At 37.2% G+C, this 26,307-nt stretch overlaps 1 protein-coding gene across 5 annotated transcripts in view; it reads left to right on the top strand.

Annotated features, from left to right (window-relative positions):
• The window catches only part of FER (FER tyrosine kinase), a 172,025-nt gene that overhangs the window by 95,201 nt on the left and 50,517 nt on the right, over positions 1 to 26,307 (top strand). For all 5 annotated transcript variants that reach the window (XM_031605034.2, XM_090132110.1, XM_090132113.1 and 2 more), the window contains 3 exons: positions 11,660 to 11,716; positions 17,860 to 17,975; positions 19,390 to 19,484. In XM_031605034.2, coding sequence (XP_031460894.1) covers positions 11,660 to 11,716; positions 17,860 to 17,975; positions 19,390 to 19,484 — 268 coding nt within the window. The remainder of the gene's footprint in view (positions 1 to 11,659; positions 11,717 to 17,859; positions 17,976 to 19,389; positions 19,485 to 26,307) is intronic.

Genomic DNA, 26,307 nt, shown 5'->3' with positions numbered 1-26,307 from the left:
GTGACACATTGGAAACCCTAAACACAAAGTAACAAATATTGTTGTATATCCAGGTACCTTGTGACCAAAGACTTATGTAGATTTTCTACATGGCCTTGGAATTAAAAATCTGCTTTAGGGAATGTATCTGTTTCAGTATTTTCCATTTTCCATTCCTTTCCATTTTCAGTTTTAGAGCGAAATTGGAAACTAGCATTCTTAAAGTGCATAAACATTTGTTTATGTTCGAGACTACAAAAAGTAGTAGTTTTCAAAGAGTGTATTACTTTCTTTTCAGCATACAAGGTATCATGTTTGAAGGATCTCTTTAAAATTTTCTGTCCTAGAAATACTAAGTGGGCATCTTGTCTGCATGTGCACTCCTAGTTTTTGTACATTCACATAAAATTAGTGCTGTAGTACTGCATGGGTTGGAATTTGGAGTTACCTTAAGCACAACTGAAATCAGAAAACAAAACATTTTGAAAATAATGGAACATTATGAAGAAGATGGAAATAAGCCAGTCACACACACACACACACACACACAAAAAACCAACAATGTTGTCAAAAGGGTAGAAAACAAACTGTGGAAAATTTTTAAGTAAAGGTGTTTTGAATAAAACTGATAATTAGGAGAGTAATCTACTTCAATTAAAGCACCTTTCAGCAAAGGTGGTCTTCTCTGATAGAGTGATGGCATTGGTGGACAAAGGAAGGGCAACTGGTGTCATCTAAATGGACTTGTCCAAAGTCCTTGATGTGATCGTGCATGACATCCTTATCACTAATTATCACTAAATTGGGAAAATAGGGATTGGAAAGCTGACAATTAGATGGATAAATAATTGGTTGGATGGTCATAGCCAAAGGCTTGTTGTCAGTGGCTCTATGTCAGTGATGGGTGATGCCCTCCAGGGGTCTGGCTTGACACTTCTGCTCTTCAGCATTGTGGTCTCACCATCTATGTCATTGACAAAGTGCATGCGCAGCAGGATTGCCAGTGCCATTAAACCAGATTATGAAATTTAAGGATGGAGTAAGTCCCCCTTCTGAAATGGGCCCAGTACAAGGTGCTGTGCTAGCATCAAAGCAGTCCCAGGCATGTGTACAGGCTGGTAGTAGGACTTGAGAATGGTGGTGGGGAGAAAGACTTAGGGGTCATGGTGGATGAAAAGCTGTACGTGAACAAACAGTACATGCTTGCTGCCCAAAAGGGCGGCTATATACTGTGGTGCATCAAAAGAGTGGCCAGCAGGGTGAAAGAGGTGATTGTCCCCATCTACTCTGCCATGTAAGGCCCCATTTGGAGTTCTGCATCCTGGTTGGGGGCCCCCAATGCAGGAAAGATGTGGAGCTTTTGGAGAGGGTCTGGGTGGGGCCATGAAAGATGATCAGATGGCTGGAGCACCTGTCCTGTGAAAACAGGCTTATGGAGCTGGGCTTGCTCAGCATGGCTGAGGAGACGCATCATTGCAGCCTTCCAGTATTATAAACAAGAGGGGAGTCAACTTTTTATGTGGTCTGATAGTGATAGGACAGAGGAATAGTTTTACTAGAGTAGAGAAGATTGAGACTAGTTGTCAGGGGGAAGTTTTTCACAGAGTGGGTGGTAGGGCATTAGAACAGGCTGCCCAGAGAGGCTGTGGATGCTGCATACCTGGAAGTGTTTAAGGCCAAGCTGGCTGGGGCCCTGGGCAGCTTGGTATAGGGGCTGGTAACTCTGCGCATGGAGGGGAAGTTAGAGCTAGAAGATCTTTAGTGTCCCTTACGACCAAGCCATTCTGTGATTCTATAATTCTGCACGCACAGACTTTTGTCCATACCTTGAAAAAAACTTGGACTGTAAATGTAGCTTTTCAGTCTTTATCAGAAATGTTATATGAATCGCTGATATGGCACAATAATAAAGTTTGATTAGAATTAGGTAGAGTTGCGGTAATAAAATACTTTCTTTACTGAAGTAATATCCTGATTTTAATGGATTCTGACTGCTTTCATAAATTTGTAATTCAACTCTTCTATAATAATTATTCTTTGTAAAATTGTGAGCTAACAAACTTCATGAAGTCCTCTAATTTTACACCTTCTTTTTCACTAGTGCATTCAGTTTGACTTTAATAGAAATAAGAATTCTGAATTTACAGTACTATTTTCATGGTATGATTGAAAACTGTGAAACCGTACATAAATATAGGCTTTCATGACTGCAAATACAGAATGCATTTGAGACCAAGACTCTGTGTTTGTGCTCTTGGATAACTCTGTAGGATTAGAGCACTACGGAACGAGTTACTGTGGAGTAGCTTGAGATTGCTTGCACCAGGTTAAGCAGATCAGTATGTTAAAAAGGAGTCACATGTGGAGAGGAATCAGACAGAGCAGACCTCTGTTGTCAATCAGTGAATGAAAAGTCAAATATTCTGTATTTTAAAATAGTCATGAGATTGGCTGCCACTTTTCCTGCAATGGTACCACAGAAGTCTGCACAACATTTTTCTTCTCCTCACAGAAAAGTAATTGGCACATTGACTTTATACATATTTTAGCACAGATGACTTAAACCAGAAGTTCTATACTGTGTAAAAGAACTCTTCTAAGAGTTCATGATTTCTTGAAGTTTCAAAACAGCTCTGAGTTTAGAAGCTCAAAAGGATGGCTGAGAAATGTATTGCTTTCTGATGATGAAAAATTCAGTAAGATTGATAGCTTATTTCTACAAATCAGCTGAAGATACGCATATTATGCAAGCAAGACTTGTTGATTTTATTTTTTAATAATGTGACCAGGTGATACAGGAAAGCATGAGATTGTTGGAAAAGGCAGTAGTAAGGAACTTAACATAGTTTCTGATTTAATTTGTTACGCTACTTTGTTAAAAAGGTACTGTTCTTTTCTGGAAGAAATGGCTTCATCCTGGTATTAGACATCATGAAGGTACTTCATAAAGAAAAACGTAATTTAGCTAATTTAGCTACAGCTAAGAAGAGTGCTGAGTGTTTGTTCTTTTCTGTCATTACAGCCGTAAAAATTGTTTCTTATGATAAATTGGAGCTTAGGTTGATGTTGTTAAAATGGATTAATTTAGGTATTAAATACCTAATACATACTTAGTTGTTTTTTTTTTGGTGCAGCTTCATTTGATTGCAGCAAATCCTGTGGATGTTGCCAAAGTACTTGTAATAAATTAAATGTTTTATCTGTTGAGGAAAAGAAACTAGCTAAATGGAAGCAGCTGGTAATTTGAAGTATGTGTCTAAGTATTTGGCTACAAGGAGACTATCCTGGACAGTTTTATATACATCTGTAGTCTCTCAACCCAGTGAAAAAATTACATGAAGTTCAAAAAGTTCATATGTAGTTGGGGTTGGAAGGAAGAAGTAAAAGTGTGTGTGTTTGCTTGTCTTTGTGCATCTGTGAAAATATTTTGGCCTGTTTTAACAATTGAAGTGATTTTTTGCTTGTATGCATAAAACAACTGAGCTTTCTTTTTTCAAATCATAAGCAGTTTTTAAATGAGTAACTTCATGATTAATTTTCTTTTGAGTCTGCTTCTTTTGAGTACTGGTGTTCTTTTAGAAGGTATTTCTCATAAAGGGCAGGTAATTTCTGCATGCATGTATTTGAGGTGTGTATGATTTGGGGTACTTCAGTTTAGGAGGTAGGTTACTATATTCAATAAAGATCAGTGCTGTTAGTTTCCTGAATGCTTTTGAAATACAGTGGTTTTGACATAAATTCTCCTTTCCTTATCTTGTGCTTAAGGATTTCATGTTCTGTCTTTTTCTTCATCCTTCTCAGCTTTTTCTGTTATTTTTCTTTATTTCCTGTACTTTTCTTGAAATATGCTCAGTATCTTTCTAGTCATTCAGTGAATAAGAGAACATAACCTTTGCAAAATACTGCACACCCTTCCAAAAAAAGCAAGGAAATCTGTGATTTTTTTGTTTGGTTTAGTTTTATATTGTTTTCTGGAGTCATTTTCTTTACTGACCTTCAAGAAAGCAAGCTCGCAGAAAAGCTATACAGTGATTTGAGGTCACTTCTGCAGTTTATTTGCTACATAGTAGCTTTTAAAGATCTCAGTTTTTCTTGCTGGTTTATGGCTGTTCAGAATTTGGTTTAGCAAAAAGGTTGAAATTTACAGTCTTTTTAATGAAAAATATCAAGTCATATGAAATAGGTTTACCTTTGTGAAGAAAAGTTAAATCTGCACTATTTCTCTGCTTTACAACTCATTAAGTTTAATCAACGTGTTCTAAGATGGCTTAATACACTGCTGATGATAATGCAAAACATTTCCATAATGTATTTTACAGGTCATGAATATTTATTGTGAAACAGTTTTAAAGATGCTGGTGCACTTTTTCAAAATCCCTCCTGTAAAACTAGCTTGTTCTTACAAAAGTCTCTCACTTTTCCCTTCACTAGCTACCTGTATTTCTATATTAATCTGGAGAACTTGAAACACAGTTTACAAAATTGATAGACTTATACCTACTGGGACAGGCAGCATAGAAAATAGTGCTTCTAATGTGGAAATGAGAAATGATCTTAGTAGGCTCTATCCAAATATACATAACAGTTACTAGGGTTTTTTTTGTATCTGGGTTTTTCTTTTGTCTGGGTAAATAATGCTACAACGGCGATAAGTAAATAACAATGATGATGAAATAGAACTTCTCTAATTTATTCATCCTGTGATGAAAATTGATCAGAATTGACTCTCTGTTCCCTCTTATAAATCTTACTTGAGAGTCTGCTATGTAAGAGTTTTTGCCTAACGGTTCTCTGAAACAAATACAAAGACAGATGGCTGTTTCTTTTTCTCCCCTTTTCACTCTCCTGCTAAAAGTGCTACAATTTTTAAAAACAAATGTTTAAACTGATGTTCATAAGTTTATATGTAGCTCTCAAAGTGTCTGTTTTTAAAATATTTTGTGCCTAATTGTATTACTGCTGGTTGCTAATTAGAAAAAGTGCTATGTTGGACTTGTTCGTGATTGAAATTGTTACCAAAATTGTAGAAAAATTATGCTGGGGAACTGTAACACTAAATATTTATTCTGGTTTATATTTTTCATTTTATTGGGAGCTGTTATGATTCTTTGTAGCTAACAAGTAAACCTTCTTTCTGGCATAATAACTCATGATTTCCTTGATGTGGTTTCTGTCAGTGATGGAAGATACGTAGAAGGAAAACTGCCTCAGTCTTGAGCTTAGTTATTTGGAAGAATTTAGGGTAACACTAATAGCATTTTAGTCTAATAGATTAGAAAAGGGAAAATAGTATTGTGTGTTGTACAGGGACTATCGACTGTTGATACTGTGGCCCTAGTGGCTTTGCACACCATTCCAGTACCTGTATCTCTCCTGATAAAGGAATTATATGTGATTGATTTCTTACTTATTATATTACTCCAGGCATGAAACTTATCATCATAAGTGCAACCGAGAAACCAAATATCCTGGATAGACTCAAAGTCTGAAAAAAGTGCTTAGTAGGTGATATTCATAGAAACCTTAAGTATCATGTGGACAGTAAGCCAATACCCAAATGTCTGGAGGGGTCAGCACCATCAAGGCTGACATGAGAGTCCTGACAGCAGTCTTCTCCTGGCCAGGGCACAGGCCTATACCTTACGTTGCTGCAGCTGAGGGCTGCCACATCCACTGCTGTCTCAGAGGTGATGCTGCCAGGCAGGGCTGTGGAGAGGCATCTGCCAGGGTCAAATCCCATGCAGGGGAGCTGCTTCCAAATGCGGCTTCATTTCTCAGCCCTACTCTAGCCCCTCACACTTCTGTCTGTGTCAGACTATGTGCCCTCATGTCTGGAACTGAACCCTGACTTGAGGTGACTTTTGGGCTGGCCCTGGCCTTCCCTTGTCACTGGGAACCTGCCCAGCAGGTCTGTGGCTGTGCCAGACCCTGTTATGATGCCTGGCCTTCATCCTAACCTCTACCCACAGTCTAATTTACCAATTTGACAGTGCCCTGCTGTATCACAGCAAACTTGGATTATCTGAATTTGAGGCTGCCCTGCCCTGCTGCCATGCTGGAGGCAGTTAGATGTATGCTTGCTGATGAGGCCACTGTCCTGTTCAGTCCCCAGTGCCTCCTGTCTCCCCATTCCCTAGGGAACAGCCAGCCCTCACTGCAGTAGCACTCAGGCTGATCTGTAGCTAAAAGGTAGATGGTAATGCTGAACAAAAAGGATGTGACTGTGTGGCTTCCAAAGGCAGGAATGCTTTTCTCAGCCAGATTCTAGATGTGGGCTGGGGAACAAGGATCCCTTTTGCCTGCTTAGGAAACTTGTATTTGTACTATCCAGAGTAGTCTCAGTGGGATCCTTGCTCACTTTTCACTTTCTTCTCAAGAAATTTCCACCTTAAAGAGGTTCCTTCCTGTACTTTAGGTACTTTGTCATTTCCCCAGTACTCTTCCAAACAGTATCTCAGACACATTCTTTTGCCAGATAGCTCTTCGTATCCAATAAATGATTATCTCCCACAAGGCAGTAAAGCTCTTTTTGAGCTAAGCCAAGTCACTTAATAAAGTATGGTATTCGTGTAATTTATTTTCTGCTTCTTTCATGTTTATCTTGAAATTTTAATGGTAGGTTTGGATGCCAGAGGACATGCAGAAAAAAAAAAAAAGTAATATATTAAAGTTTCTGTGTTTCTTAAACAACCCTATTTGGAAATAAGGTACATCGTTAAGATACCAAGCACGTGTGTCCAAGCACTAATTTTTCTAATAGATTTGTCTGAATTTCTTTCAAATTCTCCAGTCCAAAATTAGCAGTTAAAAACAAAAATAAGCACTAGGTAAAGTGTGATTTATGGTTGATTTGCAAGAAGTTTACATCATAATAAGCTCCTTTTGCAGGTTTTGTGGTTTAACCCAGCAAGCAGTGTAGTAGAACAGAGCCATTTGATCATTCCATCCTCTGTGGAAGGTGCAAGAGAATTAGGGGAAAGAAGAGTAATGACAACTTAATAGGAAAGAAAAGTAGGTAATGGGAGCTTGGGATGAAAAAGGAAAAAGAATACACAAAGCAAGTGATGCATAATGCAATGCAATTCCTCACCATCATGGACTGACTGATACCCAGACAGTCTCTAAGACAGCAGCCTCTTCCAGCCAACTGCCCCCAGTTTTATAATTCTGCGTGATGTCATATGATATGGAATATCCTTTTGACCAGTTTAGGTTCTCTATCCCTGTTCTGTCCCTTCACAACTTCTCGTGCTTCCCAGCCCCTTCACAGTCAGGACAGTGTGAAAAGCTGAAAAATCCTTGGCTCTGTGCAGGTACTGCTCTGCAAAAAACTGAACTGTCAATGTGTTATCAACATTTTTCTCATCCTGAATTCAGAACACAGCATCATACCAACTGCTAGGAAGAAAATTAACCCTATCCCAGCTGGAGCCAGGATAGCTGGAAATAGTAATGGCAATAATAGTCTCGTTTGTTCTGATCTTCTTTCTCATTCAGAGTAGCGTATGGTTAGGTATGAAAACCTAATTAATTTGCTCTCTTTGATTTAGAAACAACTCTATTGAAATTAGATTTTTTATGACTCAAACTGGTAGTCTTTAATAACGATTCATCCGTACCTACATTAAAGTTTATCTTTTATTTCCTGCTGTGCTACCATTTTATTTTATATCACTCGGTTTTTTTTTGTTTTTTTTTTTTGCACACATGATTCATTTGTAATTATTGACAGCTGTCCAGAAGTACAGGACAATGCCATATTTAATTCAGCACAATTTGAGCAGAATTAGTGAGATAGTATACCTGCAGTAGAAACAGTGCAGTCCTTGTGGCTGTCTGCCTTGCAGTTCTGTTTATGAGTTTAAAGATAATTATTTTAATCAATGACACTATTTCAAAACAGTGCTTAATTGAATATTTACCTTGTTGCAAATGAAATTATTTTTTAAAATTTTCTAATGCCAGATTTATACGTTGGCATGATATAGATGTCTCTCTTATCTCTTAGTTTCTTTCCATCTGTCTGCGCTGAAGAAACTGCCTGGGTGCAGGTTGGCAGAACAAACGACTTAAATCATTTTGCAGGTGCTGAAAGAGTAGATAAAATTTTAAGCTCCAACTTATTTTTTTAATACTACAGAACATTTTCTTCAACTTGACAAGTGTAGATACAGAGGGGCCATCTACAGTTTCAGACTTGCATTCATAGGTGAACTTGATGACAACAGTTGGGGGACCCCAGCACAAGAAAGATGTGGAGCTGTTGGAGTGGATCTGGAAAAGTAGCACCTCTCCTATAAGGAAGAAAGACTGAGTGAGCTGGTATTGCTTGGGCTGGAAAGGGAAGGCTCTGGGGAGACGTTATTGTGGTATTCCAGGACTTGAAGGGAACTGTTAAACAGTGAGGAGACTGACTTTTTATATGATCTGATAGTGGCAGGACAAGGAGGAATGGCTTTAAACTAAAAGAGAGGAGATCTAGGTTAGATATTAGGAAGAAATCCTTTACCCAGATGGTGGTGAGGCACTGGAACAACTGCCCAGAGCTGCAGGTGCCCCATCCCTGAAGGTGTTCAAGGCCAGATTGAATGGGGGCCCCAGGCAGCCTGATCCATTGGGTGGCAACCCTGCTCGTGGTAAGGGGGTTGGAACTAAATGATCTTGGAGGTTTTTTTCAACCCAAACCATCCTATGATTCTATGACTGCCGTCTTTTCACTTAGAAGCTCAATATTAACATTCACAAGGTGAAAATTGTATTAAGGGGTTTAATATTTGTGTTTTAATACTTCCTAGTGGAAAAATTTCTCTCTTCATATTCTTTGGAGGTACTTTTCTGCTCCTTTAAGTTTTCACTGAACCCAAGAGATAGCAGAGACCAGGAGACAGGAACATAACAGGAAAACTTAACAGATGAGGGGAGTTGACTTAGAAGTGCTGGGTTACAAGTTCTGGTCTGTTAATTGTTTTACAATATGTGTCTTCTGCTAATTTCTCCTGGATCATGTGGAAAGTATTATTGGTGTCAGAATCTATTATATATACACAGAAGTTAAAAAAGGAAATGAATGATTGCAGTCGGAAGAAGCGTGATGTACCAAGGGCTGTATCGTTTTGTTCAGCTGTCTGTTTTTCAGGTTGGTCCAGATGGTGCCCAATGAGTAGTAAAAGAACAGTTCTGAAGAGATATCAATTAGAATGAGAAGGGATTGTCTGAGTGTCTGCTGCAGCTGTACCTGCCACCTTTTCAGTCATGTAGGCACAGGAATGGCTTATGCAATTAGTCTCTATCTTAAGACAGAGTCTGTGTATCTACAAAAGTAACTAAAGATTTCTGATCACAAAAAACTCTAATAATTAGGAAATTTACTTATCATTCATGTGAATATTCCTTTATAATGAATTTATATTTATAATTTACCTCTGAAACAGACTAACAAGGCACTACTGTTTGCATATGCTCACGAATAATTTTTTTGAAGCCAACAGTAGGAGCTTTAGTAACAAAGCTGATCAAACTTTGAATTAAAAAAAAAAAAGGCAGAAGCAAGATACTCAGTGAAGATACTCAGTGTAATTAATAGCTCATGCTGATATAATAAAAAACAGAAGGTTTTCCTAGAAGAAAGATGTAGGTAGTGATTAATATGCTACTATAATAACAACTCTTTTCCCAGATCAGTTGATTACAGCTTATGGTGCCTTTTTATTTAATTATTTCTCTGAAGGATTATGCACTGGATTTTTGCTTTATAAAGAAGTGTTTGAAATGCCACATTGTCAGTTTTCCAAAAGTCATTCACTGAAATATAGAACATTGAGAATTAAGAGGTTAAAAAGACAATAGTATTTGACTTTGTAACTTACTGGCTTTTGCAGTATTTATTTCAAAGTTTAAAAGTTTTGTGTTAGTACATCAAGGAGCTATTTGTACACTTATTTTCTTTAGAGCTTTATTTCCCAATTGTTATCTTAAATTTGAGCTTTACTGGTGAAGGCAAATGCACTTTGATGGCCTTTTCCAGCTGTTCAAAATATAACAGCTTCTGAGTGAGGCATCCAATCAGCAAAAAATGCCTGACAAATTTTACAGATTTTAGTGAACAAAGCATTTTTAATTTTTAACAAAATCAAATCGAGAAGATGAACGAAATACTCTTAAAACTGTTCAGCTTCTTTTAAGATAATCTTAAGATTTGTTCTACAGAAATGTTGTTCAGAAATCTCTGTACACAGACTGTGCAGTGTTCTGTACTTGTTACCTAGGATTCAGCCATAGGGGTTGTATGTATGTTTTTTTAATGGCTTTCTTTCTAGGAAATAAGTACTTCCTATGTTGGGATGTGTCTTACCGATTAATTTAATGGCAAATAAGTATACATTCAGTATTTCTTTTTAAAATTGGAAATATGTTAAAGTTAGTTATGACTGTTGCATTGCCTTCAGTTAGGATGCAGTGTTTGGCAGAAAATATAATGTACTAAATACCTGGTTCTATGCTGATAACTAGCATGCTTGACCTAGCATGTTAGTTACAGACATGTTGTTTCTATAAGAAGAGAGTGAATTCCCTGTGTTAAGGTTTAATTACATCCATTTCTCACAGGCTTATCTAGATTAGAAGAGAGTTGAGATCATTCAGTCCAGCCCTCCCCCCACATAGGAACTGTCAGCTAGAGTGGGTCCAGTTTAATATTGAATGTCTCTGCAGATAAAGGCTCAGAATCTTTCTGGGCATCCTGTTACAGTGTTTCATCACTTACATGAGAAAAACACTTTCTCATGTTTAGAATATATATCACGTTTTCTCATTTGTGCCCATTGCCACCTATCCCATCACTGGGAGCTGCTGAGGAGCCTGGCTCCCTCTTATTCCTCCCCTGCCATCAAGTATTTATTTGCACATGTGAGTAACCTCCCATTTTGCACCAGGAGATTGGTCTGTTAAGATTCCACTAAGAAGTCAATCAGCAAAGCCAGCACGGTTGATTTGGTCTTCTGTGAGCTTTAATGAGTTATTATTAACAAAAAATGCATAGAATCTTACCATTAATATAATTAGTATTAATGGTGTTTGTGAGGTGATAAGCAGATGAGGTGCTAATAAAGAAATAAAGTTGTTAGTCATCAGCACTGCATAGATCCAATGATTTGTGTTTATGTTGTCTTTTCAGATATTTGGCTGCTATGTATCAAACTATCAAAGAAGATTAAGACCTGAGATTTAAGATATGCCATATATACCCTGTTAATAAGCAGAAAAATGAGTATATATTTGTATTCAGAAAATAAATGTTGATTTGGGTTTGGGTTTTTTTTGACCCTGCAGTAAGTTATTTCATATTCTAAAATGAAGGTTCTTAAGTGGTTTTGACACGTCATTTTTAAAAACAGGGCATTAGATACTGTTTCCAGAGCTTGCATGAGAAAGTGCATGTGTTCTGTTTATTAGCACACATACTGTCTACTTAATTGATGTATTTAACAGGCTATACAGTACATCTTAGCATTTCTTTGAAAAGCATGTTATCTGAAACTTGTTTTCAACTTCCTGGTGTGCTTTTGACAGAGCAGTCTGTACAAAACATTTCTTTAGATACATTTCAACTTGGTGAAGTATATGTAACAGAAAGTATGTTTTTGGTACTATTGAACATTCTTCCTTCCTTTTCTTACCATAGGATAAGAAATGGGTTCTCAATCATGAGGATGTCACACTGGGAGAATTACTGGGCAAAGTAAGTAATCAAGTGAGCTATCAACATGCAAATAAATATGTATTAGTCATTAAGTGTATTTCCTATTTCTTTATCCTTCAAATTACTGTGATTTTTATACCAATTATTTTGCTTTAATACATGAGGTAGTATTGTGCTTTACATAAATGCTTATTGCATATGATGGTGAATTGTATGATGTGTCTGCTGAAAATATTTAGCATACATATTTTTCTTATTTGTAGGGATTTTAAGTTAATTATGTGTCTGCAAAGCATTGTATTACAGTTTAAACTGTGCAGTCTTGCAAAAAAAAAAAAAAGAATATTGCTTAAAAATATGAAAGGCATGTAAGTAAAAAAAAAAATTGAAATAAGATGATAATGTAGGCAATATTCATTAAACCAAATATTCATTGTTACTGTATGATTTATTGTAATTTTAGGTAATCTCTCAGTAGTAAGTCACTCCACAAGTATTGCCTCCTATTTCCTTGAAAACTACAACTGACACAAAGAGCATAATAACATCATTTGATGTAGCTAGGAATTTGCTTTAAAACAGTATTTTTCAAGGTAGTCATCACCATTAGCTATGCATTCTCACCAACAATGAACAGGAACCTGCATATTCTGCTCATAACAGTCTGCACCAGTGGAGGTGACCCTATTGCTGAAACGCACCACCCAGTGTCTCACTGTGCTCTCATGCACTGTTTATCAACATAAACATTCAGCAGTCATAAACAAATGTCAATGGATGCCAATTTTTCCACACGGAAGAATTCAGTGACACATCTTTATTTCATAAGCACTTCTATATTATATGCCATTTTCTTGGACTGCCCATGGGATATTGGTGGGAATGTTCATCTTCTACTGCCATGCCACCATTGTCACCTCTTACGTCATGGGCCATCATAATAAATAGGAGACATTATTTTTGGAACAAGCCTTGACTGTGTATAAAGTTTCAAATGAAACAGTTTATAGCACAAATTCTGCATAGCAGCTGCAATTCTTACAACTGCTTCTACTGAAATGTAATACCTGACTTAAATTTTCAGCACTTCTGCACCTATTAAGACAGTTGAAATAGCCTGAACATTGATTTCTATAAAAGTTTACAAATGTACTCCTTTTTTTTTTACAAAACATTTTAATAAGTTGATAAACACAGTGCAGTCTTAAAGCTGATTTATTAGGATATGCAGCTTTAAACTTTTAAAACAGATAAACAGCTTTCTTGGGAAACTATATAAATCTGTAGTGTATTCATTTCTGGAATGATATAATCAAACTAGAAAATATTAGGGTGAGAAGATCATTAAGATATTAAATAAACTGCAGCTGTTGATCCTTTAAGTGAAAAATCTGAGTCTACTGGAAACAATGGCTGGGAAAATCATGGAACACTGATGAAGACTTAGCAAAGTGATTCTGTCAAAAAGGGCAACAAGGATGATCTGAGCAACTACAGGCCAGTCAACCTCAACTCCATCCCTGGAAAGGTGATGGAACACTTTGTTCTGGATGCCAGCTCCAAGCACCTGGAAGAGAAGAAGGTTATCAGGAGTAGTCAGAAGGATTCACCAAAGGAAAATCATGCTTCATCAACCTTGTAGTTTTCTGTGATGTCATCACAGGCTGGGTAGATGGAGGAGAGCAGTGAATATTGTCTACCTTGACTTCCTCAAGGTGTTTAACACCATCTACCACAACGTCCTTGTTATGAAACTTAGCATGGGATACATGAGTGGACAGTGAGGCTGACAACTGGCTGACTGGCAGAGCTCAGAGGGGTGCCATCAGTCGCGCAGAGTGTGGTTGGAGGTCTGGAAGTAACAGTGTTCCCCAAGAATAGGTGTTGGATCTGGTCTTGTTCAACACTTTCATGAATGACCTGGGTGAAGGGATAGAGTCCACAGCAAGATTCCCAGTGATACAAAGCTGGGAAGGAGTGGCTGGCACACTGAAAGGCTGTGCTGCCATTCATGGAGACCTGGGCAGACTGGAGAGTTGGTCAGGGAGGAACCTGATGAGCATCCTAACAAGAGCAAGGATAGAGACTTTCATCTGGGAAGGAATAACCACATACATCAGTACAGGTTAGGGGATGACCTCCTAGAGATGAGCTCTGCAGAGAAGGACCTGGATGTCCTGGTGAACAGCAGGTTGTCCATGAGCCAGCAGTGTGCTCTTACTCTTTATGGCAGTGTGCCATACTCTTTATTCTGCCCTAATGAGGCCACATTTAGACTACTGTATCTAATTCTGGGATCCCCAGTTCAAAAAAGAGGGATCTCCTAGAAGGATTCCAGTAGAGGACCAGAAAGGAGGACCGCAAAGATGATAAAGGGCCTGAAACATCTCCTGTATGAGGAAAGACTTGAGTAACCTTTGGTCTGTTCAGCCTGGGGAAAAGAAGATGGAGAGGATCTGATAAATGTTTATGAATATCTAAAGGGAGGTGGGAGGCTTATGGATGAGGCCAGGTTCTTTTTGTGGTTTGTAGTGATAGGACAAGGAGTAGTGGCCTAAAACTTGTGCATAAAAAGTTCCATACTAACATATGGAAGAACAACTTTACAGTAAGGGCAGTAGAGCAGTAGTTGCAGGTTGGCCAGAGAGGTTGTGGAGCCTCCTTTAAGGAGATATTCAAGACCTGTCTGGATGTCTATTTGTGTGACCTATGGTAGGATATCTGCTTTGGACTCAGTGATCTCTTGAGGCCCCTTCCAACACATGTGATTCTATAATTCTGTGATTCTCTGAAAGTAGAAAATTTTGTTTCCCTTCAGCAGTGAATAGTCCATTTATTTGCACAGTATTAATTATATAATACACACAAAATGAAATATACAAGTATGTAGTGTATGTAATACTATATTATATATTATTTATATTATAAATCTTATATAAAGTGATAAATATTTTTAAAAAGAATTAAAAGCATTTAAAATAGTTTAATAGTATTTAGTTTTCAATGTTAAATACTCTTAAACAGAAAAGTAGAGGAATAGCATGTTAGGAGTCACACAGTGCCTTTCTAGATAACAGAGGTCCTCTAAAAGTGCTGTTTCTGAAGCATTATAGATTGTGAGCTGACATGCTTGCCAGCTGTTTCTTAGACATCTTAGGGTGTGTGAAATAATACTTGTCTTGTGTTTAGACACCTGAATTTCTTCCGTTGGCATTGCTACTGCGATAGTAGGTTCAATCTATGAGTTTCTTCTAATAGACTGGTGGAGTAACTGCAACACTTGAGAGAAAGGCACCAGACAGTGGTGGACTCCCTGCCCCACCATTATTGAGCAGAGGGAGGAGATATAAGAGATGAGGAGTGGAAACAGGTCCCATTTTACTGTTACTGGCAGACCCGGTTCCTGCCTTCGTTGATTCCCCAGGTGCTCTGTGTAATAGGTTTGAAGCTCTGGAACTCCAGGCAGAGGTAAGTAAGGATGAGGTGGAAAGTCCATCCAAGAGGTTTTCTAGAGTGAGAAGGTTGACTCTACACTTCATGAGTGCCTCCTCTGAGGAGGAAAAAAGGGTAACTGTTGTAGGCTCCTTCCTTCTGGGAGGAACAGAATGCCTCATAATGTCAGCAAAGCCCTACCAGTAGGGAAATGTTCTGCCTCCCTAAGGCCCAGGTCAAGGATGTTACTAAGGGTGTCCCCTGTCTGGTTGTTATCACCTACTGATAGTTCAGGCTGGCTGCAGTGACATTGCTGAGAGAACCCTGGGGACTATCAAAAGGGACTTAAGAGCATTGAGGTGGTTAGTTGAGGGAGTAGGAGTTCAGGTAGCTTCTGTCGCTTCAGTGGCACCAATGGATATGAAGAGGAGCAGGAAAACCCATCTCATAAATACATGGCTAAGAGGCTAGTGCAACTGCAGGAATTTTGGCTTTTTTTTGACCATGGGGAAGTTTACTCAGTGCATGGCCTGATGACTGCAGATAGGTCTTACCTGTCGCAAAATGGGATCCTAAGTCAAGACCTGGCAGGACTCATTGAGAGGGCTTTAAACTAGATATGAAGATGAAAAGGGCTGAAAGAATCATAGAATCAGAATTGCTTAGGTTGGAAGAGATGTTAAAGATCACTATGTCCAACCACAATGTAAACAAACTACCCTAAAGAAGGCTCACTAGAGATTCTACATCAACATTCCCCTAGAGAGCCTAGGGGAATGTTGATGGGGTTGGGCAAATGGCTCAGCTGAAGTGCCTCTACACCAATGCATGCAGCACGGGCAATCGAAAGAAGAAGCTGGAAGCCATTGTGTATCAGGCAAACTTTGACTTGGTTGCCATTACTAAAATAGGGTGGGATTGCTCTCATGACTGGAGTGCTCACAGTATTCTCCTGGGAAAGATGGCAGACCATGGCTTGGGCAGGTACACTCTTTGCTGGATAAAGAACTGGCTGGAGGGTGGTGGTGAATGGCATTAAATCCAGCTGGCGACCAGTCGTTAGTGGTGTGTCCTGTTTAATATCTTTATTGATGACCTGGATGAGGGGATTGAGTGCACTTTCAGTAAGAATTCAGATGAAGTTGGAAGGATGTGTTGACCTGCCTCAGGGTAGGTCTGTATAGATCCTTCATAGGGATCCATACAGGCAAGTGGGATGAAGTTCAACAAAACCAAGTGCTGCACACTGACCACAACAATCCCAGGCAACCCTACAGGCTTGGGGCAGAGTGGCTGGGAGACTGTGTGGAAGAAATGGACCTAAGGGTGTTGGTCAACACTCAACTAAACATGAGCCAGCGGTGTGCCTAGGTGGCCAAGAAGGCCAATGGCATCCTGTCTTATATCAGAAATAGTGTTGCCAGCAGGAGCAGGGAATTATCCTTCTGTACTCAGCTCTGGTGAGGTCACACCTTGAATACTGTGTTCAGTTTTGGGACCCTCACTACAGGAAAGCCATTGAGGCCCTTGAGTGCATTCACAGAAGGGCAACAAAGCTGGTGAGGGGTCTGGAGCACAAATCTTAGAAGAATTGGCTGAGAAAGCTGCGATTGTTCAGTCTGGAGGAGGCTCAGGGAAGACCTTATTGCTCTCTACAGTCACCTGAAGGGAGGTTGTGGTGAGGTCGGCCTCTTCTCCCATGTAACTAGTGATAGGGCTAGAGGGAATGGCACCAAGCTGTGACAAGGAAGATGCAGGTGGAATATCAGGAAAAATTTCTTCTCTGAAAGAATGGTCAGGTACTGGAAGCTGCCCAGAGAGGTGGTGGGGTCACTGTCCCTGGAGGTTTTTATGCAGTGTTTAGATGTTGTGTGAGGGACATGACTTAGTGGGAAATACTGGTGGTATCTTTACAGTTGGACTGGATAAGCTTGAAGGTCTTTTCCAGCCTTTGTGTGATTCTATGACGCTCCTCATTATTTTTTTTTTTCCTGTTTCTCTTATCTTGGCAATAGAGTCTTCACATATGTTGTGTAAAGAAATCTTTATCGCTGAGAAAAGGAAGGAAAAACTGCCAGCATGTTTTTCTGTTTGTTGAAATCATTGACAGTTTTGTGTACCAGAACACGGGGAAGAAATTCACGTGGAAGTATATCAGACATATATTTAAAATGTTGTAATTACTGTTTGGGGGAAAAACAAAGCTTAACTAGAAGTGTGAGATCTTGAGATCTCTTTTTTTCCTTTCCTCCCCATTTTACATATTTTACTCAATAATAGATTTCTGAAATAACGTAATTTCCTCTTAAACTTTTGTGCTATTTTTTTTTTTTTAAAGTTGAAAACACATCTGATGGAGATGTCTATCTCAGGTATTTTTCCAAGCAAACTAAAATAAAAGTAACTTGCAGTGGGTTGTGTAGGTTACACTGGACTGTAAATTGAAAACTATTGAAAAAATACAGTAGTTAGAAAATGAAAGAGGTTAGGACTTAAATTATTAAGTGTATTAAAAAGAAAATTGTAATTATGCAATGTATTTTTCTCACAAGCCAAATTGAACTCATATGACATATTCATATAATAGGTTTATTTTCTCTGTGTGGACTGATTGTACTAGGATCATGTACTTGAAGAAAACTTCATAAACACAATTTATAGTTCTTTAACAGTTATTTAGCTGTTTCTAGTTTATTCATGAATATTTGCAATGACTGGGTTATTTAGGATTACTTTTTTTCTTATTTTAGGGTAATTTTGGTGAGGTGTATAAGGGAACATTAAAGGATAAGACACCCGTTGCTGTAAAAACTTGTAAAGAAGATCTTCCTCAGGAATTGAAAATCAAATTTCTGTCAGAGGCCAGGTAGGTGCTCTAAGTTTGTTTTTTCCCCCAAGTTTTCTTACTTTGTAGCTTTACAAAATGGGAACTTTGTAAGAATTCAAAGAATTAATAGCCAGACTTCTTCCTTTTTATTCTCCCTCAGTACTTGCACTAACTGTTGCCCTGATAACTGTACATACACGTTTTTAATGTGTATGAACAGCAAGCACCTGCACTTGTTGAAACCACCTTGACAAGCAGTGCCTATAATCCATACTTTCGATATTGTAAATGCATCCATTTAGAATTTCTTTGATACATGCCGCAAGGATTACAGTAAGAAGCCTGGAAGATACTAATTTAAATGAGATTATGGTACAGATTTAGTAACTTCCTCTTTCAGTCCAACTGCTGTATTGGGCAGTAAGTGGCGTTCATGTCATAGCACACTAAATATTCTGAATACAGACAGATTGTGTAGCTATCTGCATAGATAGTTTCTAAGAACTCAGGCTCAGGATAGAAGGATCTATTGAGATAATCTCATAATTATTTAAACTAATTAGCTGTTCTGGCTGTGAAGCCCCAAGCTAATATAATTAATATATGTATGCTGTATCTGCTGAGTGTTTTTAAACAACTCATAACTTGGCAACCACAGAGATTTTTTCATTTGCTTAGCAGTCAGCCACTAATGGAACAGTATTGTATGGAATATTATATGAAAAAAAAACACTTAAATCAGTTATTTTTCATTAAATCCGCATGTCCCAAGTTTCACTCTCATTTCTAGAAAAATTAGGAAAAAGATGAGGTAGTTTAAGTTATCAAATAGTAGAAGAAACATTTTTAAGTTAAAAGATCTCTCTGGAATTCTTCTTAGACCTTCAGTTCACTTATAAATCATAGCATACTGATTTAGGCTGTCAAAGTTCTTATTAAAGTATCGTGTAAAAAGATGTAAATGTTTTTGCTTAATTCCAGAAATTAAAATTGCAGTATTTATATTCTTTTAAAACTTACTGTATCAATTAATCTTGTGAATTAAAACTGAAACGAGTGTGCATTTGAAAAGCGCAGCAGGAAAATGTAGAGGCTTGCTGTGCATGCATTTTCAACAAAGCTTCTCTTCTGATACACCGCTGAAATGCTGTTTAATTACAAGGGTTCCTGAGAAGCTACAAACCTGTGAGAATATTTTTCACCGATAAAATGTTATGTAGACAAATGTTAAAACTACAGTGAGAATGAGCTACTAGTGTTCGATCTTGATCTTTGAGTAAAAATACCCTCAATCAGAAGAATGATTTGTCTATTACGTTGATCTTTTAATTGATAACAGTAATTCTACCGAAAATTCTATTAAAATAATATTAAGAGTGTAAGATATTTTTCTGTTTAATTGGTTTGTACAATAAAGTTTATTAATATAATAAACTTACTGTATGTTTTTCAGAATACTCAAACAGTATGATCATCCTAATATTGTAAAACTCATAGGAGTTTGCACACAAAGACAACCTATTTATATTGTTATGGAACTTGTTCCAGGTAATTTTTTCCCTTTCTTTTTCGATAAAATACATTGTTTTCAATGTCTGTATTTGCATTCCTATGATGAACCTCCTTCACTACAAATTCCTAGAGGTTTTCTGCTATCATGTACCAGCTTAGGAGTAGAGTCAGCTCCTCAAAGCTGTTCCAGATTTTTCTGTAGACAGTCAAGACAATAGAATTTGCTACAGAGGATCTCAACCATATCTTCATTTTTCTCCTGTTAAAATATTACATGTTATTTCCATTAGCAATAATTTTATGTAGTACTCTTTAATAAATCAGATTTGGATAATTTTTATATAAGATATTTTTCTTTATAAAAATACATGCTTAGTTCATAGGTTGCCCTTGATTGATTTTTGGAATATTGTGTTCATGTTGCTCACCAGTGGCTGAAGAGAATCTCAAATTATTGGGATGAGTAGCTGGCTTTTCAACAATTTTAATGCTCTGTTGATTCTCTTCTCTGTAAATTTTGTCATTTTGGTGGCCTGCAGTACTATTTAGTACTGCAACACTGATCTGTCACTGAATTTGTCCTAAAAACTGTACTTGTTTTTAAGTGTTTTAAGAATCATTTCCTTCATGAAGAATTAGGTTGTTTATAATTCTTGAGGGCTGACTTTATTACAAGAGCAAAAATGCAGTCATTGATCCATGAACTCGTTCCAAGTTCATCTTCTTCAGCTGGGGGCCCCTGACATGGACGCAGTACTCCAGATGAGGCCTCACAAGAGCTGAGATAAGGATGCCAACTCTGAGGTATTTAGCAGATGAAAGACAAAACATTTAAATTAGTTCAGGAAAGTTCTTCTGATTTTAGTTTCCTGTTTTTTTAATTGCAAGTTTGGTTGAGATCACCTAAAATAATTGTAATTAGTGCTTAGATTTGATATTCAACACTTTGAGTGGTGGTTGGTTTTGTCTGTGTTTTGTCTTGAACATACTTTAAGGTATTTAGGGAGTTTAACTCTGGAATTCTTTGTAATAACTTAAAAATGGCATGGTGTATGTTAGAATTCTATTCTGTGTCTGTCTAATAAGGGTTATAGTTCATAAGTATCTGACTATTTTCTCCATGTGGAAAAAAACTAGCAACAGCGCCATTAAACGTGGAACTTCCCCTGTGTTAATTTTCTTGTGTTCTTTTTATCGTTTGCCCTTTTTCGGTTTTTATATTCCAAATACATATTTCCCATGTATTTACTGTGCCTTTCAAGCTGCTGTGATGTGGTTGCTTTTCATTGCAATTTGGATTGCAATTCAGGGATTCTGTTATTTCTTTTTTCTTTTTTTTTCCCCCTGCACTGTCCCAGACCTGAATAGAATTTATGACGTATGGATACGTACTTGCATTTATGTAACTGTGCATCAGTGGGAACAGCAGAGAAGATGCAAATTCGTATTTAAGCATCTGTGCATCCTTTGTTTCGTGCAGAAATAACTCAGATGATCTCCCTTCCCCTAGCTGACACCTTTGGAGCCACGTCCATTCTCAGCCTTGTCCTGCATGCATTCCTGCAGGAGCCTTCACAGGTGGAAAGGGGAGGAATGGCTTATTAGCTGACTGTGGTGATTTTTTCAGGAGTGTGTGGGTATGGTGTCAGTCCAGTCCTTTTAGCTTCTGAGACATGTAGTGGAAAGAGCAATCTTTTAAATTGACTGAGATAGAAGGCCTAGAAAGAAGAAACTTTTTTTTTTATTACTTTAACCATATTTTTACAGTGATACTATTGATGATAACCCAGTCTTAGATTTGATATTCTTAGAAGGTTTTATAAATCAGATTGAAAACATAGGTGTAAGAGACTGATTTTTTTTTTTTTTTTTAATTAAGTTTTGTGTGATACTTTTAGTAATTTGACGGAATCCAGCAAACTGGTAAAAGGCAGTTTCTTCAGAGGTCTCAGAGATCATAGCAAGTACTTTAAGAAATATATGCTTTAAAATTCTAATAAAATATGCCCACTGACCTACAGAAGATACAATCCTTTTTACATTTTAGAAAACCTTTATTGAGTGATATGCATTTTAATATAAGAAAAAAAATAATACAATATATTTTTAAAAAGCTTTGTTTTCACGTTTTCTGGATAAGGAGCTGGCATCACTGTACAAGTAAAGAGGCATAAGAAACAGAATCTACAAAAACAAAAGATGATGTTCTGCCAATGGTTTCATATTCGTTTTGACAAACACAGCACAGATGAAAATCTCAGTAGGTTGTCTTGGTTACCTACTGACAAGAAACAGTGACCCTGGTCACTGTTCTAAGGAGCATTATTTTGCAGATATTTTCTATAAATTTATTTCAGAATGTGTTTATTGTATAATCATTTTTATTATTGCTTTCTATATGCTGGTCTTATAATTGACTAGAAAAACAACTTTTATTTAAATTGAGTTACCGTCACCTTTCCATTTTTACTTATAAACAGTTTATGACTTTGTACATTTTGTACAAATTTGTACAAATGTCTTTGTACAAATTAACAGAGGCCTACAGAAAAAACTTATTTTATAGGCCTAAGTAATGGTGAATAGCTGCTGTGAGAAAGCAGTTTAGCAAAGCATTTAGTTTTAAAAAGTTGATTCTGATTGCATAATGGATAAATCTGTAATAACCTTTGCAGTACACTTGTAAATAATAAATTTATCCTTTTTTACTTAAATGACATTGAATTATTAATTGAAAAAACCTACTACCTAGATCCTTTCAAAGGCACAGTATTGAAGTTGCTGCTTGGTTTCTAGACTATCATGTAACAAAAAACAATACATATTTTACAATAATGTGTTTTTTTCCATAATTTGTATTTTTTATTTTTATTTTTTAGTGAACAACTAAAAATCATGACCTATTAGGACACGATGTCTGTGTAACAGCATCATGTTAGTGGACACCTTCTCATAGAAATTTTTGATTCTTATTTAGTAGTTATGACACTTTCTCTGTGACTTTAGTTATAAGTTTGAAAATGTTAAAGACTCCTATAAAGAAGGAAAGTTTGAGGAGAATATTCCCCATGCACTTATATGTCCATTATTTTTCATTACTGTGTTCCTGATGGAAGCTGGACTTCTCTTTTGTTGTAAGCTTACCCTTCCTCACATTTTCTAATTTCGTATTCATGTCTTCTGCTCTTCTCATTCCTTTATGGCTCTGACTTTAGAATGGTGCTTGCACAGTGTACAGGTACATGTCCAGCAAATCCTCCAAGTCAGATGTGCACGCTTCTAGACAGCATCTCAGCCTTAGGCTCCTGGGCATATGTTGTTCTGGGATCCAGAATCTGTAATTACTTGCAGAGTTCACTGTGCATTATGGCACACCAGTCTAATTTGTTGAATATTTCCTGATCATCTACACTGCACATGCATAGTAAGTGAGATGCATGCAATGGAGGATCAAAAGCAGTTGGATATTCACATAAGGAGCCTGTAAACTTGGTTTACAGCATAAAACTTTACCTGGAGACAATAATGCTCCAAATCTGTCCCAACTGATTTTGACTCGTTTTGAGGCTACAGAATAGAAAAAAAAAACCAAAAAAACAGTATTGTGATTGCTTGTTTTTTCTTCTAGCACTCCACTGTCCAAAAGCAGGTTTCAAATGCTGTTAGAACATAGGTATTTAGGACTCCGTGCCAGAAAGTCACGTATTATTTTGCAGTGTAGTAAAATAAGTCTTACTTGAAGTATCAGGCAATTAGTTTTATGTTTTGCATTGAAAGAGGGGAAATGATTCAGATAAGCTCCAGGAAGAGTAGAGTGCAACTCTCAAGTTGCTATTTGGTGCCCAATGTTTTCATGCTTTTCACTATTGGAACATGTTAGTATTATGAGAAACTGTGATAATTACATAAATTGCTGTAAGTTATGTTATTTGCATTGTTCTTACTCTTCTTCTGGCAGTTTTGTAATGCAGTATCAGATGAGCAGGTTTGTTAAGATTTACTGCTAAGAAGGTGGAGGTTTTTCTAATACTTTCTGACCTAAAAGTACAAATATTGAAACAATATGCAACTTAGTGTAGTAGTTTTTCAGTAGTTATTCAAGATGTATTTTAAGTGTTCAGTTTGTCCTAAGAAAAAGTTGAAGTTAAATGAGAATTGTTAATAAATTTCAGAAGAAGTTGTTGAGATGTGCCAAATGTGTCATGTTAGTATAGAACCCTGAATTTGTTTGGTCACATATATTTGACTACAGATTTAATCTAGCTGAACAGTAATGTTGTAGAGGTGGGATTCTGGTTTTACAATTGTTTGGGGAACATTGCTGCATATTTGAGATTCTAGTCTTCTCTGCAAAAATATTGAAATGTAGGTAAGGCTTTCTCAGGAACAGTTTCCATTATGAGGAGCAGAATATGATGTATGTTATTTTTCTGTGATGCCACATCCATCTACAAAATTGGGTGTTACACCCATATTTTCTGAGTTAATTATAGAAAGAGAAATAATAATGAAGAGCTGCTTTGATATTCAGAAAAAGAAAAGAACAATTTGACAGAGTCTTTTAAATGCCACACAGCCCATATGGAGTTTTCATAACAGCTCGTTTTTTGCAAGTTTAGATAATGATCAGAGAAACTGACTGGAATGCTGTTGTGTGTAAACAGGCTAGAATCTTTACTGGCAGCCTGAGAAAAGAGATCTAGAATTTTGCTAGGTTGTAGAGATTACCTGGAAAATGATGAAGGAGTTGAAAAACTTGCTTCCCGTTGATTCCTTCTTTGCAAGTGAACCCTGCATCTTTCAATGGAGAAGACAGGAATGAGAGAAAGTAACAGATCATGGGTCTTTTTATGGCACTTTTGAGAATAAATTATTTTAATTCAGTTAAGTCATTGAAACACTCAGGGTCACCTAATTCTATTTTCTTTTGCTCTTAATCATACAATCTCCCATGCGATCAAAAACAAACAAACAAACAAACTTAGGGGAGTCTTTTCTTTCTTTTCCTAGGTCTAGGAATTAAAAAAGAAAACCAAAATAGTATGTAATCTATAAATGCATAGAACAATTCCAAGTCACAGAATTATTTCTTCTCCTACTTGATGTTTGTTCCAATTGATTTGGGTTTTAAGTTGCCTGAATTTATTTTATAGCTAGGAACTTTGCATATTTGTGAAATGTGTGTTATGAGATTGAGGGATTTTAAAGATAGCTGCATGATCTTGTGGTACAGATACCACTTCCTGCCAGTCTTTCAACAGTTTAACCTTCAGAGGTTCCTTCAGAGTCTGTACAGGCTTTCAAGGTAAGCACCATTATCACGCCTCCACTGTCTCACCCTGGAAGGATTTTCTCAGTTGACTGCAGATGCAAGCATCATTGTAAATTCCAGCTGTTGAATCATTACAATAGAAGGAAGCTTGCAGTGAGATTTTTCATGATCTATTCCTACCAGCTTATGGACTGTTTAGTCACCAGCATACATCTTTCATTCTGTTCAGTAATCTGATATTTTGATAAGTTTGTCTGAATTTGTTGTTAACTCTGGGTTTCCACTATTGATGTTCAGCTTTTATATAGACATGCCCAGCTTGTTTTCAAGGTGAAGTTCAGCAAGGTCATTAACAGCTATCTTTGCAACTGAATAAGGTAACCTGTTCAGATTTGAACTGAATTATTTGAGATGCAAATTAAGCATGCCATTAACAAAGGAACAACTCAGAGGTGACAAGCTTTATTAGTTCAGGTGCAGCACTGCATGATTTCTGCTGTGCTGGCTCCTAGACACATTCAGAAAGGACAGTGCCATTTCTGTAATACCTGTAACAGAATCTGATACAACCATTACTAGCCCAAGCTTTGGGGTTCTCTCTATACATTGTTTGTGCTATCCTGACTGTATTTGGCTTTGTTCCATCGTGTCTTATTCTTCTGAAACTGTGGTGACTCCTTTACTACATTCTGTATGTTAGAACACTTTGATCTCCAGAGGACATGTTGGTTTGGAGGAATCTGCAAATAAAGACAAGCGTTCTTCCTCACCTAGTGGGCCCCCTTTCTGGTCTTTGGTAGAAATGACTACAACACAGCATATAATGGAGGAATGCCTGAAGATTTGGAGGTGAAGCTGATGCTAACCTTCTAAATATAACCTGGCTTTTGTGGAATTACTCATATTTTTTGTATGCAGTAATATTTTAGGGCATAGCACTAAATCACAGCCAACTCCATATATTTCTGCTGTTAGCTATGCTGAAGCTAAGCCCATTTGGGATCATAGTCTTGGTGCTGAGACTGAGGTTGTGCGCCATTTTTTTGCTAATATGATGAATAATATCCACATAATCTGAGATTTACTGCAAGTTGGAATGTCTAAATAAAATACCTTGAATGAACAAGACCTGACTGTACCTAAGAGTAACGTGTACACTGCGGCTTTCCTCAGCCTCAAGTTTAAGTCTGCTGTCTCTGACAGCAGCTGATTATATTTATAGGCTTGGAATTCTGATTGATGCTATTTTTTTTTTTTTCCATGTTCTGTGATTCAGCTGCTGTGTTGTTTTCTGCTTTGTATGTTTTATCTATTCTGTGCTTCTAGAGGCAGTGACATCTGAATAGAGATTATTCTGTCTTCCCCATTACTTTTTCTTTAGGAATTCCTTAATTCTTTAGTCTCTGGCTACTGGTTATATTGCAGATCAGTTGCTGACATTTGCCAGAAGATTTCAGATCTCTTTCATGTCTCACAATCCCATACAGAATTACTGCACGGTGCATCAAAAATCAATATGAAAGAAAAAGCACTTGATTGAACTCTATGCAGAGTCAGATAAGGTGCAGATGTTTAACAGTGATAGTG

This window comes from Phasianus colchicus, chromosome Z (assembly GCF_987193195.1).
Source record: "Phasianus colchicus chromosome Z, bPhaCol1.hap1.1, whole genome shotgun sequence".
Lineage (NCBI taxonomy): Eukaryota > Metazoa > Chordata > Aves > Galliformes > Phasianidae > Phasianus > Phasianus colchicus.
This window is presented reverse-complemented; position numbering and strand designations above follow the sequence as displayed.